Source organism: Hirundo rustica, chromosome 1 (assembly GCF_015227805.2).
Source record: "Hirundo rustica isolate bHirRus1 chromosome 1, bHirRus1.pri.v3, whole genome shotgun sequence".
Classification (NCBI taxonomy): domain Eukaryota; kingdom Metazoa; phylum Chordata; class Aves; order Passeriformes; family Hirundinidae; genus Hirundo; species Hirundo rustica.
Window position 1 is genome coordinate 91,657,329 of NC_053450.1, and position 24,315 is coordinate 91,681,643.

Sequence of the window (24,315 nt, forward strand, 5' to 3'; positions counted from 1 at the left end):
TTGATACAGATATGCCCTTACTCATACATGTACCAAAGCAGTAGCTACACGTAGCTTCTGCAGGAGGTGGAAGTTGCAAGATGTTAAGAATAAAACAGCTAATAAAAATTAGCTCTGTCAATGCAGTTAATAGACTTGACTCACAGAGATTTCGTTACATGACATATTTCACACAAGGTTAAACTGTTGAGTTCTACTGGGCTATTTTTACATATGCACTCTTTTGACTAAGATTACTCTCTTGATGAAATTGAGAATTGAGGCCTACATGAGCAAACCCCTATTCTCATTACAATTAAACCACAACAGGACCACCATGGTAAAAAAAAATTAAATTCAAAAATAAACTAAGGATATTTCAGGTATCACAAAGACAAAGCATTTTCCTGACACTTTACTGATTCGACTGACAAGTGAAAAAGGCTTTTACACTTAAGGAAAAAGGATATAGTTCAGATCGATTCTGACATGAGTACTGCTGAATTCCGGGCTAGGCACCCTGTAAATGCCCACATCTACCCTGGCAACAAAACCCAGCTCCGGGGCAGCTGCTAAAAAAGCCTTTTTGGGAAACAGCGTTTAAAATGTGCTCATAGGGTTGGGATACCACACAAGAATAGCAATCCAGAAGTAAAGCAATTTGCTATGATGTTTATGAATTAAGCATTCAGAGGAGAAAGTTTTAATCTGGCCACATGTGGGAGTATGTGTTTTTTTAAATCCTGAAAATGTTTTTTTTTTCCCTATCAGAAGAAAAAAATTTAGGGTGGAAGGAAGAAAAAAAAAGAAAAACAGAAAAAAAAAAAATACCAACCAAAGTGAAAAACTATAAGCACCAAAATTGAATAAAATTGAAAATTTGTATCACTCATTTTCCAATGCAGTTAACTACATTCCTACATTCAGTCCCAGTTCAAATGAGAAAGGGGGGGTGGGGGCGGGCCTGGGAAGGGGGGAGGGGGCCATGGACAGAAGCTTCTGTTCCCTTAGGTCCTGTTTCCTAACACTCTAACACTGCATTTTGTTTTAAATCAACTTCCCTGTTATTTCAGAATGGTGCTTCCCTTCTGCAGAATCCTCAATCCTCTTAAAAGGAAAAATGATACTTGACTTCAGACTTTATCAGAAAGACAGTTTCTTCTGCAAAACCTAAAACCTTGTACCCTAATGCACAGAAGTGCATCAGCTTTCACCCAGGATGAAAAACTGGATAAATACAAGGGAAAGAAGGGAATTTCTATTACCCTCTAACATAATTGCCAGAACTCCTAACTACGCTCAGTTCCTGATGAATTTTTTCTGCATGATCTCATCCTTAGAGCATCTGGATTTGGAAGACACTCATTCAAAAAAACTCAGCTTTGTCAGTGTACAGACAAACTCAAGTTACTACTTTATTTATTTTTCTAAACTCCTGACCTGAGAGACCTTTCTCCTTGCTTGTGTGTGCAGCTCAGACTGAGTGCTAACAAGACAAGCACCCACACCTGTAGGAAGTGGAGAATTTAACCTAAAAATTCTGACTGACATTTAACTTCACATCGTAATACTTCTCTGGGGGAGGGGAGTTTCCTATATCTGCATTAATTCAGGCTAAAAATACCCACGCTGACATGCTGTCATGCGAGAATCTCTTTGATTCCAAGAGTTTATTCAGAGCCTTCGTGTTACTTTGAACTTTTTTGTTGTTTAATATGATCATCGCTCCATTTGTCATCATATGACAAGAGCAGACAATTACACAAGCTGAAGATATGTCTGCCAGTCATAGCATGCCATCTTGCTGCTGTCAAGCAAAGAGATGTGCCTCTACACACCTCTAGATTGAGTTCATTAAACCAGCCTGCAGGATATCCCTCGGTAATGACAGAGATGAAAGACCAAATTAAAATTGCTTAATTCAGATACACAATCTCTAGCATTTTCCGCCTTGCAGTCTAACTGGTTAAGCTGCGTGTTTGAATAAGCCATCCTAACACAGAAGCAGCTCTAATTCTCCACTTCCACCACTTTTAATTAAAGCATCTGAAATATTTTCAGAGTTTGTTTTGCACTTCCCTCAGCCTTGAACGACAGCTAAGCTATTTAAAAGAAAAGCAGACGGGGTGGCCACACATTAACATGCCTTCTGCCAACCGAAGCAGGAAAGCAGCTCTCCCCTGCGTTACAATTGCCACAGCACGCCAGCCAGGCTCGCTATCAAGCGAGAGAGAAGCTGTATCGCCTCAGAGAGCGCGTGTCAGGGTTTGCAGGGCTCACCACTGCTTCCCCAAGGCAAATGTGTTGCCTCCAAAGCCTTGGTGCTTTGTTAGTAACAGCACACTACCTCCACATTCCTCACCCAAAACCCAACTTCCCAGCAGAACATTCCGAAACACTGCTTTTAACCATGCGCTCCTTGAGGTTTTTTCCATTTCCTAATATAAAATATGATGCTCTTAGTGAACAACAAACAGTATAGAAGAATCATGCCTAAAAAGCAAGTATCCCGGAATTTTGCACTAACACTGTAAAAAGTCCACGGCCAAGTAGCACCTACCTCAGTTAGTAAAATGAGCCATGTTTTCCAACAAAGCCTAATTAAAATAAGCTCTTCTGAATCTCCATCAAGAGCCAATTCACCAGCAAGGAGACAATTGCTTAACACAGCCTCCTATCATGAAATACATTCCTGACACTGGCAGAGCAAACAATCCCATAAGCACTGCAATACTATTTCCAAAGCCAATGCATTTATGAGTCAAAATAAAAAAAAATAATAATAAAAAAACACGGGAATCCCAGCTTCCATTACTTCCTCATTAGTGGCTTAACACATAAGAGTAGGGGGAGCAAACTTAATAAGAATAATAAAAATGCTTATTACACCTAAAACATTACACTTCATTTTCCAGGACAGCTACATGTATCCAAGTTTTTATGTAACTACTAAAGTGTTTTCTTTACCAACATGACTTGGCATGTTACCAGCAACCCAAAGGGCAACAGGAAACCACAAAGATGATTTGGCTCAAAATTTGCCTCTTCCTAAAGCCTGGCTCTACAGCAATGTCTGTTTCTTAAAAACGTGGAAAAAAAAGAAAAAATATACTATACATAATTTGGTTTAACTTTTAAATCATTCCCACAAAGCCACTCTATCTCTGCGCTTGAACTGTAGGGTCAGATGGGACTCAGAGCTAAAGCAAGGATGCTGTGGTATACAGAGATGCTGCAGCAGCTGCTCTTGGAAGAAGCAGCGCAGGCTGCTAACAAGCCTGGCCTGGGAAAAGTGGAAAAAAAGTCTCTTCTTTGCTGCTCCTTCTCTCCCTTTTGCATTTAATAACTTCCTTCTTTCTATCACATCACCTATAGAATACCAGAGAGAGGAAAACGGGAGGAAGACCTTAGGAGACAAATCTGCAGGACTCCCATCTCCTCACAGAGCACTTGCAGCATTCAGGACAGAATGTGGCCTCTTAGTAGGGTCACCCACAGCGTTTGCTTTGACTTCCATCTGCGCAGTGCAGAGATGGGGCATGGCAGCAGCCACACCATGGGTACAAACCTCACCTCCTGACGCTGCAACACCCTTTTCTGCCTGAGAGGACTCCCTGTCTCTCACAAAAGCACGTTTCCACTGCAGGGGGACAAGAGTAGCTGCACATCCATCATACCATGAACACACCAAAACCAGCAGCTTCCCAGCTCAGTCTTTCCTGCGCAGGCATCACCAAAGACTGCTCGTAAACGCACCATGCCCCCAAAATACAAATGCCCCATGTGTTCACTGTATTCCTGTCCACATTTCACAGCCGAACTACTGCACCATGAGGCCAAGCAAGGCCTAAGGGCCTACATAATAAAAAAGGACAGACCTTTGCAAGGAAGTTTCGCTTTTGCCTAAAACGGCCTCCTGAAAAAACATTCAGTGCATTTCCACCATTGTTGAGAGAAAGCATTATGCTGAGGATCCTTTAGCTGCAGTCCACTGCCTTTCTTCCCTTGATCTATGGGCCATAGGGATGGAGACAGCACTGCCGGCACAGCTCCTCCAGGTCCTGCCTAAGCACCTGCTGCCGCTGCACCCCAGCTCAGCACCCCCAGGGCAGCCTTTCCATGTGCTGCCAGTCCTTCAACCGGCAGCAAAGAAAACAGAGACTCCAAGGGAAATAAACGGCATCACTTATGGCGACTGTAGATGAGGTGCGGGGAAGGGAGGGATGTAGGGCACTGGCTGCCGGGTAGGGATTTCTTTTGGCTGGTGCTGCTTTTCTAGCTACAAAGTGCTAACAGAGGGAGAGCTGCAAGCAACCTGCTCCTTGGAACAGCATGAGACGGCCGGTTGCCTTTTGAGCCTCAGCCTAGAGATAATAGAGGCCACGAGAGCAGCAAGAAGCGCAGGGAGGAGGTGACTCTCTCTCGCGTCTGCGGTGTTACACCAACTCATGTGCCTCATGAAGCAGTAAATCTGGAAAAGAAGCTGAACTCCCTGCCTTCCCACTTCACCTGGCAGGACTTAAGAGTGTCTTTGTCATACGTCACACCTGGAGAAGTGCTGCTTTAGCCACAGATCAACAATTTAGCCAGCAAACATAGATACGACTGGTCGTACACTGAACTAAACATCATTTGCCCCGGCAGAGGAATCTCCCTGCATTACGGCAGAAGAGCTTAAACAAGAACGCAGCTTTGACTCGCCGTGTCGACCAGCCGGAATAAACCTCATCATCTAATTTGTACATGACTGTGCCTAAGGTATCCTGCACTCATATTGTTCAGCTCACCCATACATGGCCAGCACACACCAGCAGCAAGCATGCTATAAACCAAACTTGGCCTCTGGGGTGACAATATCGCACCCCCAACCAGAAAAGCAAAGGCTGCCTGAACATTTCAGCAGCAGTCTGCACTGACACTATTTAGCTCATTTCGTTTCCAAATGCACAAGACAGGTCTCCTACATACAGACAACAAATCCGCACTAGCCCATTCTTACATTCAATTTGCATAACAGATCACTCTACAGCATTAGCAAAATTCCACGCTGCAAGCACATTTAATAAAATCATAGCGACAACAGCTTAAACGGCACGTTAGTTAAAATTCCTGCAATGCCTATTATCGGTCGAGTTACATGATATGGAAAGGGTGGTGGGCCCTAATGAAACCTCACACATGCAGCCAACAGACTGCAACAAAGACTGAAAGATCATATGAGTGCTCCCACAGAAAAACAATTTAAGACCTGAACCCAGTCACCCTTGCCTCTCAAAAGCCAGTCTGGCGTCATGTAAGTAAAAGCCCTACTTCATGTTACATTCCTGGAGCCGCAAGCAAAGGAAAGGAGAATTGGTAGAGGAACTGTGTGCTCGGCCCCAGCACAGAGGCATGCTTTGCATTCTTAAGCAGCCCTCTCTGAAACCAATCATGGTTACTTGCTAATTGGCTGGAAGGAGCCTCGATCAAGCCTTGACAGCCAAAAGTACTCTGACTTCTGGTGACCATAGGAGACAGCACAACTCCTGTGGCTGACAGCTAAGGGGGGGGGGGGGGGGGGGGGGGGGGGGGGGGGGGGGGGGGGGGGGGCGCGGGGCGCAAAAATCTGCATTAAAGCTGTGCAGTTATTTAACTGTGACTCCTTATGACAATCAAAGTACTAGCAAAAAAGATGCACAAGACAGGAGAACTGAATTACTCGTGACGAAGGCAGGTACAGTGCAATAATTCAGATGCACATTTACACAAGTCAGGGCAAATGCTGTTAGAAGCACGGAGACTAAATTGCAGAGGATCCTTAAACCATCTTACTCCTAAAATATTTTGCTCTAAGGTAAAACATGCACCATGTATTTTAAAGCATTAAGACACTAATTCTATAAACAATAATGCCTCCAGCATGCACACCGTGCGCGCTGGAATGGATTCCTCAACTTGGCCTCATCATTTATGCATCTGATGAAACAAACACTGACAGCTTTTTTGCATTTGTAAAGGCCCCACAGCAGCTGTGGTGATCCCACCATAGAGTAATGAATTAAGCCTGAAACCCAGCTGGGTCTGCACAGAAGCCTTTTTTTGCACAATACAGCAAGACTATCATTGTTAACCTAGGCATTATTGCAAAATATTCTGCATTACATTAAGAACAGAGATAGAGATGCCCTGGAAAATTAGCTTTAATAGGCAATTTATATCATTTTAAAATATGGATACTACATTGATTGCTAATTGACAACAAATTTCATAGTTTCATTTACACACAACCAGAGTGAATCAGGTAATTACAGAATACCACTTAAGCAGGAAACGAGGCAAAATTAAGAAATAATCCACATTAAAGTTATAAACCATGTTACAAACTTTTATAAAATAAATGTGTAAACATATGTATGAATTTAAAATAACTATCAAAATTACAAGCCTTGAAATGAGAAGGAATTTGAGACAAAATCTTAAGAGGAAATGGACATAGGCGTGTTTTCAGCCAACAGAAATCTTAAGTTTCTTTGAGCACTAAAGCAAGCAGCTTAATACACTGCGTAGCAATACTTTTATTTTAATATTTTTCCACTTTACATGGACACAAATATGTACTGAAAAAAGGAATCAAGAATTACCCAGGAAAAAGAATTTGAAAGTAATTAACTGAAATTTTTTTCAGACAGAATACATCTGCTTAAAATTGAAGCTCTAGTCTTTCACTGCATTTAACATTCTACTTAAGAGGCCAAAAAATCAAAATAGAAGTTGCCTACTTCATAAAATAGACTATTCAACTCATCCTACCTAGTTATTAAGAACACTTCTTCAAGGCTGAACCACAAAAACATCTATTTTTCAGGTATACATAGAGACATTAATAAAATGAAGCTAAGTATAAAACACTTAGAAGAATTCAAGGTGGTACCCTACTGACATGAAAAAATTTTATGCCTGTCTCACAACTGTTCAATGTAAGGAAACCATTTCTCTGGGTCCCACAACAGAAATACACGTTCTGATTTTCAAGTAGTACATAGGCAGATATTACACATGGTTTATCTTCCCCCCCTCATTTCACATTCATCCAGAGGATTACTCAGCTGAGCGCATAGACTCCTCAGTGCCAACTTCATACAGGCTTACCATGGAAAGGTACCCAAATGGAAGAGAGCACTGATGAAGCAGGAGGAGGAAAACAAAGTCACAGAGCACAATTTGGAAGTAAGCAGCCAACTTAAAGGTAAGAGTATGGTTAGTAAAAGTAACAAGATGAAAAATACCTTCCATTTACCATTTTTGAAACACATGCATTTCTCCACAATGCAGAACTATCTAACCAGAGAAACTAAAGTCTTATTAAGAGAAACCAAAATTACAGGCAGGAACAACAAAAACCCTAATTCCTTTTATTTGTGGCATTGCCTCTGTTCCCAGATGAGTTTTATTTTCAGCAGGAGGAACTGCAGGAAAAGGAAGAGAGCAAAAGGTAAAAAAAAGTTAAGGGGGTTAAAAAAAAAAAGCAGAAGGGATATTAGGGTTGAAATGCACTTCAGACTCTGTGCCACATTTGGCTAAAATGAAGCAAGATCCAATTGGCAGCTTTTAAACATATGACCCTCCAAAGGCAAGCTGTCAGCTCGATAACAGTCAAAGGAAATAAATGAACAACTCTGCAGTGTTCTGAAACTCTTGTGTAATGAAGTTAGTTTCATCCTGGAAGATGGCCAAAAAGCACAAATCAATGAGCAACCAACCTCCTCTCATTTTTATCACAACAATAATACTCATCCAAAGGTAGGTTGTTATTAAGTCCTGGCAATATTTGCATTGGTCTTCCACACCACAAAGTCAAAAACTGACAATAACAAGGAGGCTCACTGTACTGAGAAAATGTGGGCAGAACCACTTTTCAGAAATGACAATAAAGCAGCTCTACAACCTAGTCCAGGAAGAGCCAGACACATGAATCTTCTACAACAAGAGCTGTGAGATTACCAACCTTGCCAACACATAACTGTGCTAGTTTGTTTCAATAGGCATTACACATGCCAGGCACTGGGAAAATGTATGAAATGAGGCTGTACAGCATTACACTCTGCTCCAGAGAACTTTCTCATGCTGTGGCATGAACCAAATATGAAATACATCAACGTAAGAAGACGCAGTTTTGAGATGGGTAACCCTGAGAGCAGGCACTTGCAAGAACCTAAAGGCCACGTCATTGTGGAAATTCTCTTGGTTTCTCTCTAGGGACTTCCTCCATGAACAAACCATCAAACCAATTTACAAAAAGGGGGGAAAAAAAAAAAAAGCCATGCAAGTCACAGCAACCTGGAAGATGCAGATTTAAAACCCTGTTTTTGACAGTTTTAGTTTCTCTTATCTATGTCAGGATTAGAAACCCTGATAAGAGGTCCACTATAACTGAGATTTCCCTTACTAAATGTTGTCCTACCTTCTAAGCCGAATGGTAGATCAGTATTAGCATTGTTCTTATAGTATTTGTCTTAAATAATAACCGCTATTCAATCTTCCTTCTTACATATTTAAAAATTTATGATATTATTTCTGGTTTCAAAGGATTGCCTCTAGAGATCACCTATTATTTTGTTCTCCTTAACTAGACTAGTTTATGCACAGGCTTAACATTATTCACATATGTTGACATTAAACTATGTATTAAATCCCCCAGATCACCTGCAGATCCTTTCTTTTATTGAAGATTATCTAATCACTGAGAAAGTCAATGGATTGGTTATTTCAAAACCAGCTGAAAGTCTCTTCAGTGGCATTCTTCCACAGAGGAGTGACCTTTTAAAGCTGAAATGCTACACTGTGTTGCTTCAGCACTGTAACACATGGGTTCCTGATTAAAATATTGGGTCTTCTCTTGTGGGGAAAAATACCTGGACATAACGAGAGCATGAAATTAAGGAAGAAGCAGTACAGCACCATGAAATCTTTTAAGAAGAAGGGATAGCCTTTCAGATGTGATTTACTGTTCCATGAGAACAAAAGAATGGTGATAAATCACCCATACAGAGGATGGTTGGGAGCAATTTCAGAACACCTTCAAAAGCATGACTGAACAGACACCTTCAAAGTCTTACTCCAAAGGCAACAGCACAGTGTGCTCATATATATTCTTCCATTGTAAAAGATGAAGAAGCATTTCCCTCCTACGCTATCAGATCCATCAGACAAGCTGCAGCTGACCTGAAGACACAACCACAACAGAATGCTGAGAGAGATGATACAAGTAAAAGCAGCAAAAACACCACCAAGATGGCTAAAGAGAGGGACAGTGGTAGGACCTAACCAGGAACTCAGGGCAAGCCATTCTCCACATGAGCGGGACTCCAACCATGGATAAATATCCTGGCTGTTTTCCTCACATTATACTAACCTTGGTTTCACAAACACTGCCAGAGGGCAGGTTAGCTCTCCCGAGCTGAACACACTCCTGCTCCCAACAAAGCCACAGATGAAGCTGCAGTCATACTTGTAGAGTGCAAGCAATAAACTGACAAAGATTTGAAGCACCTCTGAAATGGCCTCAAGTGAAGGAGCCAGATTCTGAGACTGCTGATAACTAGGCAGTCCTTCAGTCAGTCAGTACCATCTACTTGTGGTTATGCAAGGTGAAAATGGACACAAAAAGGGGAGAAAGAAATAAAAAAGTAAGAGAGACAAAAGCATATCCAGAAAAAAATGTTCCAAAAAGCAAGAAAAATCTCTGACCATTTTGTCAAGTAATCCCTGTGGTCAATTCGATGCTACTGCAGAGAGGAAAGCAGGACAGCTACATATAGGCATGTGTGCAGGAATGCTGCTTCTGATCCCATTCAGGCCAGGAAGCAGAGCCTAACAGGGATGGCCTGAGGTGTCATTGGGCATGAGGACAGCAGTGGTTATAATGCCTTAGGAGATGGGCAGGATGCAGGGGGAAAAAAAGACAGAGCCACAACTCACAGGATCCGAGCAAAGCTAGCATAAAGTAAAGGAAATAATAGTTTACCCCTTCACTTTCCTCTATCCAAATGAGAGAACCAGTTATTTCCAAAACTCCTCCTGGGAATTAATCTTACTGCAACCCTGACTGCAAGAGTGACGGGCATAAATTTACACTAAGAAAAGAAAAGGAATCAACAAGTATATAAGAAAATATGCTGGGGGGTGGGGGGGACACACATTAATTACTTACATGATAAACACATTTCCTTCTTTTGCATGATAAATAACCAGCTTTCACAGGAGCCAGCTCAAGTAGTATGATAATGAAATACTAAGTATGACATCAAGAAATTATATTACCCAGAAGACTTTAGGAATTTTTCATATCATATTTCTGCTTAAAATTGTATTCTTGCTCTCTAAAGCAACAGGGTCCAGAAATGATTATACCCGGTCTGTCGCCCAGGCTGTAAGAAGTCTGACCATTGTTAGTTATTGTGGAAGATCATTCTCAAATGAAGATTGTAGAGACCCTTCCAATAATGGAAGCGATGCAGTGGTTTTAATGATTAGTCAGTTGTGTCACAAAATTATACTCTTGACTGAAAGAGCATGAATATTAATGGCTTATAAATAAAAGCCTTTAATGTATATGAAATATAAAATAAGCTTTTCCTGAATGCTCATATCAGCAGAATTTGATTTCCCAAAAGTTCATAAAAAGGACTGTAAAACGGAGTTAGCAGAGCCAGATTCTACTTTCCTCCACAATATTTGTGCATTAACAGTTTGGTGAGCTTTGCAAAACAAACACACAGCCAGTATTTTCTATGAACAACACTCAAATTCTGCACACACGCTCGAGAGACAAGTATCAACAGTACAATCCCCCACTGCCTTCCAAAGTCTTTCCTATGGAGCTGGCCCCTGAAACAAGCTGCATGAACCTTGCCTCATCTCCCTGTCTGGCCTTTAGGAAAAGAAAATACTGCAACGACAGTTCATTTTGCTTTCTTGCAAAGAGATAGCAGTAACTTTCTATGAGCTAATTTCCTTAGACAGGGACAAAGTGGATAGAGGAGCTCAGTCAGAAATACAGAGAAATGAGAGAGAAAAGCACAGCAGTGGAAGACAAGAACAGAAGGGAGAGTGAACTGTAAAAATGCCAGCACTATGCACACATGCACACTTATAATGAAGAGTAAGAAAAGAAAAATAAGTTATTACCTTTAAATAAAATATTAAAGACACTGAAAAAAAAAAAAAAAAAAAAACCAACCTGAAATGTTTCACAAAAAACTCCCAAACAGGCAGTATTATATTTAGCAAAGCCATTAAAATCATTAAATAGCTATCACCCTTCTAGAAAACTAACATTCCTCATACTTTCACACACTCTCACACAGGAACAGCAAAATCTCAAGCCCTGAAAAGCACTTCGGCATGTGCTTAACTCATAAGCTCCAAGTACTTCAATTGACGTCAGTAAGAGTATTCATGCATTTGAGACATGCACGTGCTTCAGTGCCTTGCTGGATCAAAACTGTGGGTGCCAATTCCACATCTTTTTAATCCACAGCAAAGGCAAAGAGAGGTCCTTGTGCCTCGCTGCTCCCTTAACCGTGCCACTAAGAAGTCCTGCAGGCTTGCACTGAAACCAGACCATTTAAAGATGAGTAGGTGGAAGAAAAAAGAGCCTGGACATAACTACTCTTTAAGTCTTGTAATTTCAGTGACCCTATTTCACATGCAGCTCTTTGGCTGTATTGATATGGCCAAAGCACCATACCATGAAGGAATGATTCATAGGGTCACCACTGCTGGCTTCAATGGTGAGAAAAAAGCATGTGATGCCACATCCTGCTGTTCCTATAATTAAAGGAAGTCTTGGTTTTCGTCGCTTATTGATTTGACATGGTTTGGCCTTCTCACACTACTTGGGAACCCGGGGCAAAAATACATCAGCACTTTAGTTTGTGTGCACATTCAATAGACATGAGAAGCTATCTGAACTTATCATTCCGTGGTACAAAATAAAACAAAGCCATGGGATATTTCTGGATGAATTCCCTTATGTAAGGAGGTCCTTACCCTAAGATGTAGAAAATAGAACAGTACACTGGCTTCACTTCCACAGCAAAGCTCTTGCATGTGGGATGGGCATGTGTGGCTACTGAACCAAAAAAGAGTAGCAGTTCTTCTATCACATTTAGCAGCGGAACTTAGCCTCCAGTAGCACAGCTATCTTAATTTTCTTTTCTTCCTCTTTTTATTTCTCTCGTTGAGGTATAAAATTGTTCAAATCCTACCTAAGCAAGCATAACATGTAACAGTAGTACATTTTAAATTCTATTTGAACTGATTTTAGCACTTTGGAAATGATTATGGCGCTGCCATCACCATGGGCACAAGCACCTTTAGCTTCATTTTCACCTGCGAGGCCTATCTTCATTTCAATGTTACTTAATATTCACCATGCTTCCAGCAGGAAGGCAGTACAGCAAAATCTAAATCCGAACAGCCCTTAAAACAGACAAGAACAGCTAATTTTGCTATGTATGAAATAAAACATGTATCTTGACTCCTATTTAGTCATAATTTCACAGCCCATTTAAACTCACTCTATTGCTAACAGACGCAATCCTACCCCTCCCTTGCCACTTCACTGGGTGTCCCTGTAACAATTTCCCAAGACCAAGTATTTTTCCAGCTACATCACAAACTGCAATATTAAATGAATCCACATTAAAAATCAACCAAATTTTGTCAGTTCAGTTTTTACCTGCTAAGTCCCCAATCTGAGGTGGGAGTTATCACCTGGCACACGTCAGCCTGCAGAAGAGAATGGGAACAGGCAGCCAGGGGAAGACTGAACCACTTCTTCCAGTGCAGTGCAGCCTTAGAGTAATCACAGAGACACATCACTAGGCACCTCACTGGGCTACACATTCAAAACGCTGTTACTGAAGGCAAAAAAGCGTAAGCTATACATAGGACATTCAACCACAGATTAGGAAAAAGGGAGTAGAACAGGACAGGGTAGCTTCCCTTGACATCTACTTCTTATTTTGTTGTTTTTACTGGTTCAAGGCATCACAGATTTGGAGGGAAAAAAAAAAAAAAAGCTGCTTCAAAATTATTTGCCATTAGGATTACCATTATTTCTTCCAAATCATAAATAATTCACAAGTTACAGTTACTATAACAAGCCCTAAGTCCAGTTTTTAAGTAACATGCAAAGTGATATTACTACATCCCCATTAAAAACCAAATAACTACAACAAAAAAAATTAACATTGGCTTTCTGAGATCAGAGTATGTCCCTTTCAGTTGTGGCTATAAAGCAGAAGTTAGTTGTAGTAGTACTTCTAATAATTTATTAAAAGCTCTACTACACCCAAAGATTGTAACAAGAAGGCAGTCTTTCTGCTACTGGTGCCTTAATTTTAAATTTAAAGCTTTTACCAGTCTGCAAGGTGGCAATAGGCCATGAGAATTATCATCATTATTACTACACTTCAAGAGGGGGTAAAAAAGTGACTTTCAATCAGAAAAACAACATCTCAGGTGTCCATCTAGGTCATCCATATGTGAAAGACACTCAAATTAAGGCTGGTCACCTGGAATACCACCCAAAAATGAACCATGTTTAACACCAGCTTAGTTACCAGTCAATTTAAAAAACAATAACAGAAAGCCTTCTTTTCACTTGGCTTTGAGTTTTATAAGCTCAAAAGTCTGAACCAAGTTTTCTAGGGATCAAATCAAAACAAAAATACGTTGGATTTTCAGGATTTTTTCAGCTCAAAATGAGTTAAGAAGCTAATTCATCTCGCATATGGGCAGAGTTGCAAATTTGTGTTTTGGGGCTTTTTAACATGCATGCTGCAGCTGAGAGATTCAGCTTACAACTTTGATGTACCAAAAACAACAGTAGGACAAAGTGGCTGAAAGTAATACGCATTAAAAAAAAAAAAAGTGAGAAAGAAGGAAACATATCCCTTCTCCAAGTCACCCTCAGTCTGTCTAATGGGTACCTTATAAGAAGAAAAAAACACTATAAACATAACATGGTAGCCTGCAGCACCTTAAAAATCTAGAAGAAATTTCTAGGCTATGTACTTTGGGAACATAAAGACTCCCAGTTTTAGAACAGCACAGGAAACTTTATGCTGAATATAACTAAAAACAATACTGATAAGCATCTCAAAGAGTGAGAGACTGAACATACTCTTGTCCAAGACTCATGGTTTCTCTCCACTTCAGTAGTAGCAACCTGAAAAAATATTTGTACATTGCCATTGACTTGATTCACAGGCTTTACATCACCAAGTTCCTCACGGCAATTCTTAAACATGCACGTCATTCAAAAAAAATGTGGCTAGAAAATTGTTATTTAGCTGTTTAAATGGAGTTGTCGAGGTCTGGAGCAGACTGAATTCTTCCCACCTGGGAGCCTCCAAAGCTTACTGTCTTGGCTGGACTCCCCCAAATGCAGCATAACTAGCAAGATGCCCAGTACAAGATTAAAGTTTACCCAATACAGTAACAGATTTTTTTTTTTTTTTTTTAATATCCAGAAGAAGAATAAAGTACAATCCTCAAAGAGAAAAGAAAGTCCTTCCCGTAACACTGAAATGTGGGAAAGGGCAGAGAAGATCATCCTCTTCTTGTGGGCAGTGAAGGAAAAAAATAACCTTATCAAAATGCCAGTTCACAACAAATCCAGAAATACTGTGGAGTATGTATCTCTACCCACTCACATAAAACTTTTTCAAAAATAGGCACAGAATAAGCATATAGTTGAAAGAGCTGATGATCTCCAAATTCCCTCCCATCATTCTTAATTGAAAAGCATGCACTGCCTCAACACTCATCTGCAAGCCAAAGCTAAAAATGAATTGCTTGCAATATATAGTTATCCTAACTTGGCTCAGACAACACAGTATCAAAGTGCAAAACTAAGATTAGTAGATTATGTCAGAATGAGCTCCCATGGTTTATTTTTGAATGCTGTAAATATCGTTAGCCAGTCATCATAGCATGTGTATGCCAAAATACGCTAATCTCCTGCAACTATCACGTCATCCAAAATATGTCAGACCAGCAAGGCAAGCTTAAAGAACTGAAAGCAGAGCACCAGGGACTCAAATACCACAAACCCTCCTGGAGTACAGCAGCAGGCCACAGTTTCTCAACTTCCTATTATTTGCATTTCTTCTCAGTCGCAGATCCAAGGCTGCCTTTTTTGCAGAGCAAATCAAGGGAAGAACCTGGCAGAAAAGATGGCAAGAAGCCATGCAGAAAAGACGAAGCAGATTACAGAGGAGACATTTAGAAAGGATTAAATCATGCCCCAAGTGATGCAATTATGAACTCTTCTGGGGGCGTCATCACATTTCTGCTGAACTGATTTAAGCAGCGTCAAAATGTCTGATTCCACCTGTAGCAATTCTACAGGCACTAAACTGAACCTGACCAGACACTACTCCAGCTCCACAGGCCTGACCTAGATGCAGAAAGTATACAGAGACCTTAGTTTAGCTTTCTCATTTTGTTTACAGTGTTTATTTTTAATCACACAATCCCATTTTTATGCCAAATAAAAGGAGGTTTTTGTCTCTCAGATAAAAATAGGGGATACTGTCTGTGGCACATCAGTCCAGGGTGAGACATTTACTGCAGAAATGCTGAAGCAGCTTTTACATCTTCCCTACGTGTACCAGTGGAACGATGATTTCCACCTGGGCCTCCTTCCCTGCTTCCGTGCTCAGCCAGGCTGGTCACTCCAAAAGGCTTCCTGCAGAAGCATAAATTAAGCCAATAAACTTGGCACGGGAGCAGATGGGGTGAGCTCCCAGCATCCGTCTGCTTACAGACCAAGGAGCCGCGATCCCGAGCCTCAAGTCTGGACCCACAGCGTGGCAATGGCCCCAGCCGCTGCTCAGCTTTGCCACTCACCATGGCCACCCCTGCAGAGCAACTTGAACAGCAAGCAGCATTTCACAGCCCTGTATCCTTTATCTGCATAAGGAAGAGTCGGACAGAAAGACAGGACATGCAGAGGGGAGGACAGCTAGCATATTTTCAAACAAGACCTCACTGCTATAATTAAAGGGTTTATTCCTTTCCCACAGCCCACACTGGAAATACCAGGCCTCTGTCAGATTACTGAAGGAACAACTTCAGAACAGGATGTCATTACACAAGGGAAAGTGTGAAACCCAAGCAAGTGAAACAGCAAATGGTTTTAAACCTTCTACCTACTACTTCATTGAGGAAACATTTTTGTGACTGAAGAAATAAATCCACCTCTCCAAATGAAAACCAAGAGCTCCTGAATAAAACCTGCCTGTTAAAAACCAAGGATTGCATCCAGTATTCCCAGAAGTAATAAGCTGGCAAAACAACCAACAAATCAAAGATCTAAGAGAACACCAAACAGATTTTGGCAATCATATTTCCTGCATCTGAATTTCAGTGCCAAGTAATCCTCACATACTAGACCTGAATTTTACAAGCGATTCGCAGATTTTAAGCTTCCTGGTGGCTTCCTACCACTTAAAAAAATGCTTTAAATAAAAATATGGTGGTTAAGTATAAAAAGTCTATGTGTGCCATGTCCCATCATTCAATTGGACACTGAACTCCAGGTACATTTTACCCTTTTCTCTTAAGTCTTAACAACAGGTTAAAAGCTGTCAGCTGAGATTTTGGTCTGTGGGGTAGGGACATTTAGGGCCATCAGCATCAGCAAACACTTAAGGGAAGTTCAGGTTTGGCAACACTGAAATCTGCATTAATAGACTTGAATTTTAATGTCCCGTTAATCTTACACCGAGGCAGTCAAATCCATCAGCACTATTGTTTTCAGACTGTCTGCCCACTACGGCAAACAATGCATCATTTACACTTGGTTTACATTTATAGTTGGGAAGCAAGCCATGCAAAGGACATGGGGAGAAACCAGAACGTTTTAAATGCAAATTTGGATTTCGAAGAAGCATGTATTCCTCTGCAAATTCCACATCTGCTAGATCACACAAAAGCTGGGTGCTCGTAATAAAAAATAATAAACGTGTCTCTGCTTTTCCTTTCCCTACTTTAAAACTGCCTTTAAAGCCTTCCTTTCACTTGACTGCTGCAAACTGGAAACTTTAGAAATGAAAGCAGCTGGTCTTTCCCCTCCGTCAAGTTGATTGAATTCAGTCACTATACAATAAAAATGGGCAAAACCAAACCCCCAAATCAACCCCCAAAACATTTCCCGCCTCCTCAAGAGCTTTCACTTACGTTCAAACCAGGAACAGTAATGTGTATAAACAAAACAAATTTTAACGTGGATTCTCTTTAGCTTCAGACTATGAGATTTAAAAATTGACCTACTTTATGTAATACTCCCACAGCTGAGTCATCACAGGATCAACTGGTCTCTATCAGCTGCAGGGTGTGATCATCTCTTAAAAAAATAGAATTATCCATACTGAAATACCTCTTTTATTATGTTAAAAATATAACAGCCTAACAGCCTGTTAATTTCAGGGGAGGGGGGAAATTTTGAAGAAAGTTGGAACTACGTAAAGTAGTCCCTTATAATGCAGATGCCATGCCTTGTAGCAACAGCCTGTAAGCTACAGGATAGACTATTGGAGAAGGCAGCAGAAATACAGATTAGTTCAAACTCTGCCTCTGTTACAGCATGTAGCTTCAGGCAAGTAATTTAGACTTCTTTCTTTTTCATCAAACAATGAAATGGAGGGAATGCTACTGCCTTACAGATTAAGCTGACGTTCATACCACACTTTAGCATATGCATAACATTAACTATTACTACAGAAAAAGAAGGGGTAATATGCTTTTAATGCTGGCTTAGTAGGCCTCACAAGAGAAGGTGAAAGTGCTTAATGAACATTAGAAACTCTTCACAGGGGCCTTGATTCACTCTAATTCACTCTGGGCGGCATCTTACTGCTCCTGGCTTGCAGATCATCAGAGTGAGCAAGAGTCCATTAGTATCTGAGGGCAAAGCATCTGCTGACAGCAAAATATTCATTTAAAGAAAAGAAGTATTTTAATTACTAGTTTCTACTTATGTACTATCCTATAGCCACTTAGAATATAACGTTGTAGTCTCAAGAGACCAGAAGGAGGTTAAGAGGAACACAAAAAGTAGCTGAAGTGCAGCTAGAATCCTAAAGTTTTTCATACGGGGAAAAGAAAGATTCAAGCAGCTATGCTGCTGGAATTGTTACTGCAAGTGTGAAAGGGAGCCAAAAGAAAAATGCCCTAAGAGGTGCCATGAAATAAGATGCAACTTACACTGAATACTACCTCTGCTGCCAGCAGCCTATTTACATTAATTCTTGTAGGAAGTGGTCAAACTTAGAGCCTGTCATCAGTTGTGGGGGATAGGGTAGAGAAATGACAACTGCTCACAGGAAAAGAAGCAGGGCAGATGGCTCCAGCTGAAGCCCTGGAGTGCCCAGGGTCAGGCTCCTGCACAAATGCCTCTGATGCAGAAGACGGTGGTGGTGCTGTGGAGTTACCATCCCCCCCCACCCCCAAATCTCCCGGAGCCCACATCAAACACACCCAAATAGAGAGTATTGTTTCAAAGGCTGCAGCAGGCACAGGAGCTCTCAGATGTCTCCAGCATGCTAATCCTGGCCAGGCCCTGCTGGTCCTCTGTCTGAGGGGCTTACCAGGCCATCCGTAGGTGAAGCGTGTCACCTCATGGCAGACTACAGCACTTTTACTTCTGCAAGGACAAGGAAACAAATCACACGAGGTGACAGTGGTGACATTACTCCTTAATTATACTTCACCATCTGCTACCGTGGCAGAACCATGCAGGTATTTTAAGGCGGAAATCCAGGTCTGCTACTCTGAGACCTAAGCCAGTAAGAACAGAAGATTTGCTATTTGAGCATCACAAAAACGGTCAGAAAAATGCACCTGTGAAATTACGTTCAAGACATCAAAGCTTTTGAGTCAAGGACTATTAATTCCAAGCGCATACTGAACGCAGTCTGGCTTCTTGGTGGATGCTTTACAAAGCTGTCAGCTCTGTGAGGCTGGAGCCAAAAGGCAATATTTGATATGTAAAGATGTTTGAGAAGGAGGAGGGTAAGAGTGAGAAGAAAGAGTTGTAAGAGATCTTTTAAAAATTAAGTGATAGCGTTTTTAAACCACAGGGAAAAAAAGATGCATACAAGGATTTCCTCATACCTGAGTTACCAATCGCAAAAGATAATGCTCCCTAAGTTTAAGAGAACTTTCAGATGTAAGCACTCATGGAGCAGGGAACCAAGCCCTGCAACGGCAGCCCACAGCACGGAGGCTTTACTCCATTGTTCTCACCACCTTCTTGTTTTCAGAATTCCTTTCGCAAATGCTGATAATAAAAAACAGCAGCCGCAGCCTGAACAGGCTCCGCTCCTGATACAAGGCTAGTTTAAGGCGAGGTTGGATGGGGCTCTGAGCAACCCGATCTAGTGGAGGGTGTCCCTGCCCCCGGCAGGGGGTTGGAACTAGGTGATCTTCAAGGTCCCCTTCCAACCCAAACCGTTCTGTGATTCCATGATTCTGTGACCACTCGCAGTGACCTGAGAGGAGCGGGGCCACGAAACACCACTTGGTGCCTGTGCGGCGGCTGTGCCCTCGCTCCTCATGGCGGAGCGTCACCTCCCACCTGGGGGCACCAGGGATCCGGGGCGGGCAGCAGGGCCCGACACCGGGACCATTGTCCCCAGGTGCAGGCCAAGCTCGTGCTGGCACCGGCGAGGAAGAGGAGGCGCGGCTGCGCGCTGCGCCGGGCTGCCGTAGCGCCCGAAGGTCACGGGCAGGAGACGTGCCACCACGCGTGTCGCCACAGGGCGACGTGACCGGCGCTCTCCTCCCACCCCCTAGGCGGCAGGGCGGCCCCGCACCTGCTCACCTGGCCCGGGCCGCCCCCTCTCTCCGTCCCTGCCTCCCCCCCCGCCCCCCCCCGCGGCGCTGCCGAGCGCTGCCCCGGGGGCTCCTCCCGCCCCCGCCCCGCCTCGGCTCTGACGTCACGCGGGGGGGCGCCGTGCCGGGGGGGCGCCGAAGGTTCCGCGGCGCGCAGGCCCGTCCCTTTGTGACGTCACGGCGAGCGGGGCGAACCTGGCCGGGCGGCGGCGTGGCCGGCGGCCCGCGGGCTCCGTCACAGCCCCGGCAACCTGTTGCTGCCGCCGCCAGCGCGCCCCGCCGGCACCGCCGCCCCGGGGAAAAAAACAAAACAAAACAAAAAAACCCAAAACGAAAATGGAGAGGGGGTGGGGGGGAGAACAGGAGGCGGGGGGGTAGAAGGGTTAAATAAAAGCGCCGCCGCGAAGTTGCGAGCGGGGGAGCGCCCTGCACATTGTCCGCCCTCGTCCCTCCTGCCGTCCTCCCCCGGGAGCAGCGGTCTCGGCCGCTGCCCGGCGGTGCGGGAGCGGCGCCGCATTGTTCGCCCCGGCGAGCCCGGGGGGGAGCCGGGCTTTGGGGTGATCTCTCCCTTCTCGCCCCCCCTCCCCTTAATCTTTTAACACCGCGGCTTCCTCCAGCCCCCCCCCCCCCCCCGCTTTTGTCTGCCTGCCTGGGAAACGTGGACGCCTCGCGTGTTTCGCCAGACTTTCAACCCGCCGTTCCCGTTTCGGTGCCATACTTTAAACTCGTCAGCCCCGGGCTCCCCTCTCCTCTGCAATGCGGATGTATTTTAATTCGGAAATTTGGGGGGGGTGCGGGGGGGGTGGAAAGGAGGAGGGGGACAGCTCCGAAATACTGCGCACCCCCCCCCCCCCGCCGCCCCATCCCCAAAACCACACACACATCGTTCCACCACCATCTCCCCCGGGCAGCGTTGCAGCGGGGCGGGCAATCGATAGCGGCAGTCAGCTGGAGTCAACTGCAGTTTTTACCAAATCTATAGAATACCGAGGCAAAGCGTCCCGAAGGTCACCCTCCCTGCCGAGGGACACCCCTCCGCTGAAAGAAATCGGCGCAGACCACAAGACGCGATATAAACTACAACTTTTAAAGCCTCGCATCCAACACACCCAAAAGCGAGGATTTCTAGTTCTTGCCCCCCAACACCCGCCCCCCAAATTTGATATTTTTTTTAACATGGAGATAAAAATAATTTTTCGCTCTACTGCATGTATGGATAATCCGCTCTGCCTTCCCAAATGTAAGGAAAAACTGCCCTGTGCCAATCAAAACGTAACTGGAGCACGAACAAAAATCTAACTACCCGTCCACATTTATATGTTTAAAGGATTAGACAATTACGAGGGATTGGTTAAGCGGCTGAATAAAGCGAGGCAGAAATACAGCCCAGGCTGCGCTGGATTAGCCCAAATTTTCGAGCCATCATAATGAATTATTTTTTTAAACAGCACCGAGCCATTTTCCTCATCATTCCAGTCAATCCCGAGGAACGCGCTGCCCGTAAGGCGATCCCCGGCTGCCCCGGTGTCTATCGCGAGGCAGAGCAGCCGAGGATCGCACACAGGAGAGGGGATGTGGAACTGCGAGAAACCAGCTCGCCATAACCAGACACTCGGTTTCAACTTAAAGGGCTTCCAACAACCACCGCCGCCGCTTCACCAGACGGGGATAGACACACGTAGATCATTAAATATATAAATATATATATATCCAGAACAACAACAAAAAACCGCAACCCCCCCAAAAAACACTAACCCAAAAAAACAACAAGAAACCTCTTTTAGCATGCAAAAGCACAGAATTAAGAAAACCGCTTGAAAATGCAGTTCGGTGACATTATCGCGGCGGCCCCCCGAGCTCCTCGCGTTTCATCTAAAACTAGATTATGATTGTGTCATTTGAGGTCAATACATTTATTCACTGGAGGAATCGCTACACAAATCTGGTTTTATAACCGAACTCCATGAATAGCAGGCTTCCCCGTTAAAAGGGGCCTCCGAAACTCCCCCCACCACACCACAGAAAAATCAAATTCAGCATCACATTTGTTCCCAAAGCCTTAGAGCCGCAAGATTAGCTATAAACTTGACATTCACTGCCATTTCCTAAAATTGGGAGTCAAACGAAATATGTTATGGCCACTTACGTATTTCTTTTGAATTATATTCCTCTTGGGTCTTTCTTTGCTCATTCTGGTATCCAAATTCTGATTGCAAAAGGGGACAATTGCTTCATGAATTAAAGCCGAGACAATTAAAAAAAAAATTTAAAAAAATACCGAAAAAATCCAGGGGGGAGGGGGTTGTTTGTAGTGGTATCTTGTAATCCGACTTTCTTTCCTCACAATGTGATTCTCCTAGCAATAAATCCGAGAAATGGGGGACGGAAGAAAAAAGAAAGAAAAAAAAAAAAAAAAGACGAATGCGAAGGAAAGGAAAAAAAAAAAAAAAAAGATCACTTTAGTGAAGCATTATAATGGAAAATTTCCCCCTAAACACAAAAAACGACGCCCTTGATATCCCCTTTTCTCTTTCTCAAGCCGCCTAAGCGATCTGCAGGTCCTTAGTGTCAGAGCTGTAGTTACATCTTGGAGGAGGAAAGGGGCCGGGAGGAGAAGATAAATAATCGGGACGTTGGAAGTCACGTTTGTGCCGCTGCAGCAGGGAAAGCGGCAGGGACAACTCCAGCAGCGGCGGCGGCTCCGGCGGCAGCAGCAGCGGCGGCAGCGAGGGCTGCACGCACGGTGTGTGTCTCCGCTCCTCCAGCTCCCCCCCTAACCAATGAGAACAGCTCTCCGCCAGCAACTTTAAATGGACCTGGATTTTTTTTTTTTCCCCCTCTGTTGTTAATATATATATCTGCGTGCGTGTGTGTGCGCGCGCGCGTGTGTGTGTATATATATCTATATATATATGTATGTATGCGTGTGTGTATATATACACACACGGACACACGGCACACACACATACATGCATACACCGCCTAGGGCTCGCCCTTAATTCCCAACCGGGGCAGCAGCCGCAGCGCCCGGCCCCCTCGCCGCGCTCAGCGCATGCAACAGGCCTCGCTAAACTCCATGTGGGTCAAGCGTCACGCGCATCTCTCTCCCACCCCCCACCCCTCTTCCCACCTCCCTTCTTTCGGCATTTAAGCGTGGCCACCCGGCAGCCAAGGTCGCCGCGAGCCCTACGCCGAAACCCAAGCGGGGAGTTTGACGACGATCCCTCAAGCGCGCACCACGCTCTGTCGCCGTGCCCTGCCCCCTCCCCGCCCCGCTGCAGCCTCCTCTCTCCTCCCGCCTGCTAAGGGCTGCCCTTCCGCTCCGTCCTTGCTCCCACCGCGCCTCCCCCGGCTTCGGCACGCACGGGGGCCCGCCGCGCTGGCAGCACCTGAAAGTCACGTTTGGCCGAGCAGAGCCCAAGAATTGTCCTTGCTCGTGGGGAAAGTTGTAGTTCCCATATCACAAAATGGCGAAGGGTGGAGAACTACACCTCCCGGCGTGCGCCGCGCGCCCGCTCGCCGATTGGCTGCTGGGGAAGGAACCCCCTTCGCCACGCTCGTCCTTCCCCAACACCACCACCCCCACCCCCTATACATTGGTTTCCCCCTTTCGCTTGACTCCCCCATCTTTCCCCCCCTCCGCGGAGCTCGGTGGTAGAGGCTGGGGGAGGCAGAGGGCGGGGGAGGCCTACGACCGGAGAGGGAGGAGGAGAAGGGCGAGGGGGAAGTTTATTGGGAATCGCTGACAAGGGAGCGGGGAGGCAGGCAGGCGCCGCGGGAGGCTGCAGGGAGAGTGCGGGGATTAATGTGTCTGGGTTAGGATGGGAAGTGGCGACAGGAAAACTTCGTGTCTGTGGGCTGCCCCGCCGAGGAGGCGGCGGTCTGGGTCCTGCCGGACGGACAGACAGACGGAGGACTGCCCGCCTGCCGGGCGGGCGGTGTCAGCTCGGGACACGCTGCGGGCCGGGCTGCGCCGTGCGGGGCCCGCTCCATGTCTCCAAGGTGTCCCGAGGTCGCGCCGCTGCCGCGCCGGGGCTGCCCCGCGGGACCCGGGCCGGTGGCTCGGTGCGCCCGGGAATAACCTTTCTGTGCGGACGGAATGTGTGCTTTTAAATCCCGCCGAGAGCCCGGCGGCTTCCCAGGAGCAGCGGCCCGTCCTCGCCCAGGGCTGGTGCCAGGGCTGGCCAGCGCCTGCTGCCCCATCTCCGGCGGGCTCTGCTGCTGAACCCGCTGGCGGCTCCTGGGAACGCGGTGTCGGTACGAAATCCCAAAGTTCCAATTCTCGATTAATTACACTTTTTGGTTTTTTTCCCCAAGAAATAAACTGTTTCGGAAGTGGAAGGCCCGTCTTCAGCAAAAGCCCAGCAGTTCCGTAATGGTGAATTAAGTTGTTGGAGGAAGTGGAGACGAGGGTCACAAAGTTGATAAGGGGACTAAAGCACCTTCCCT

General features: G+C 44.6%; 1 protein-coding gene across 3 annotated transcripts in view; it reads right to left on the bottom strand.

Annotated features, from left to right (window-relative positions):
• JARID2 (jumonji and AT-rich interaction domain containing 2) overlaps positions 1-23,368 on the bottom strand; it is a 210,759-nt gene extending 187,391 nt beyond the window's left edge. The window contains exon 1 of one of the 3 annotated variants that reach the window (XM_040079569.1): positions 23,256-23,368. Coding sequence is in view for 2 of the 3 variants with exons in the window: in XM_058422368.1 (XP_058278351.1) it covers positions 22,013-22,057 (45 nt within the window). In the remaining variant the exon portion in view is untranslated. Of the gene's footprint in view, positions 1-22,012; positions 22,709-23,255 lie in introns of those variants that run through there. The other 2 variants (XM_058422368.1, XM_058422371.1) reach the window with 2 other exon arrangements.
• Between the last annotated feature and the right edge of the window lie 947 nt (positions 23,369-24,315).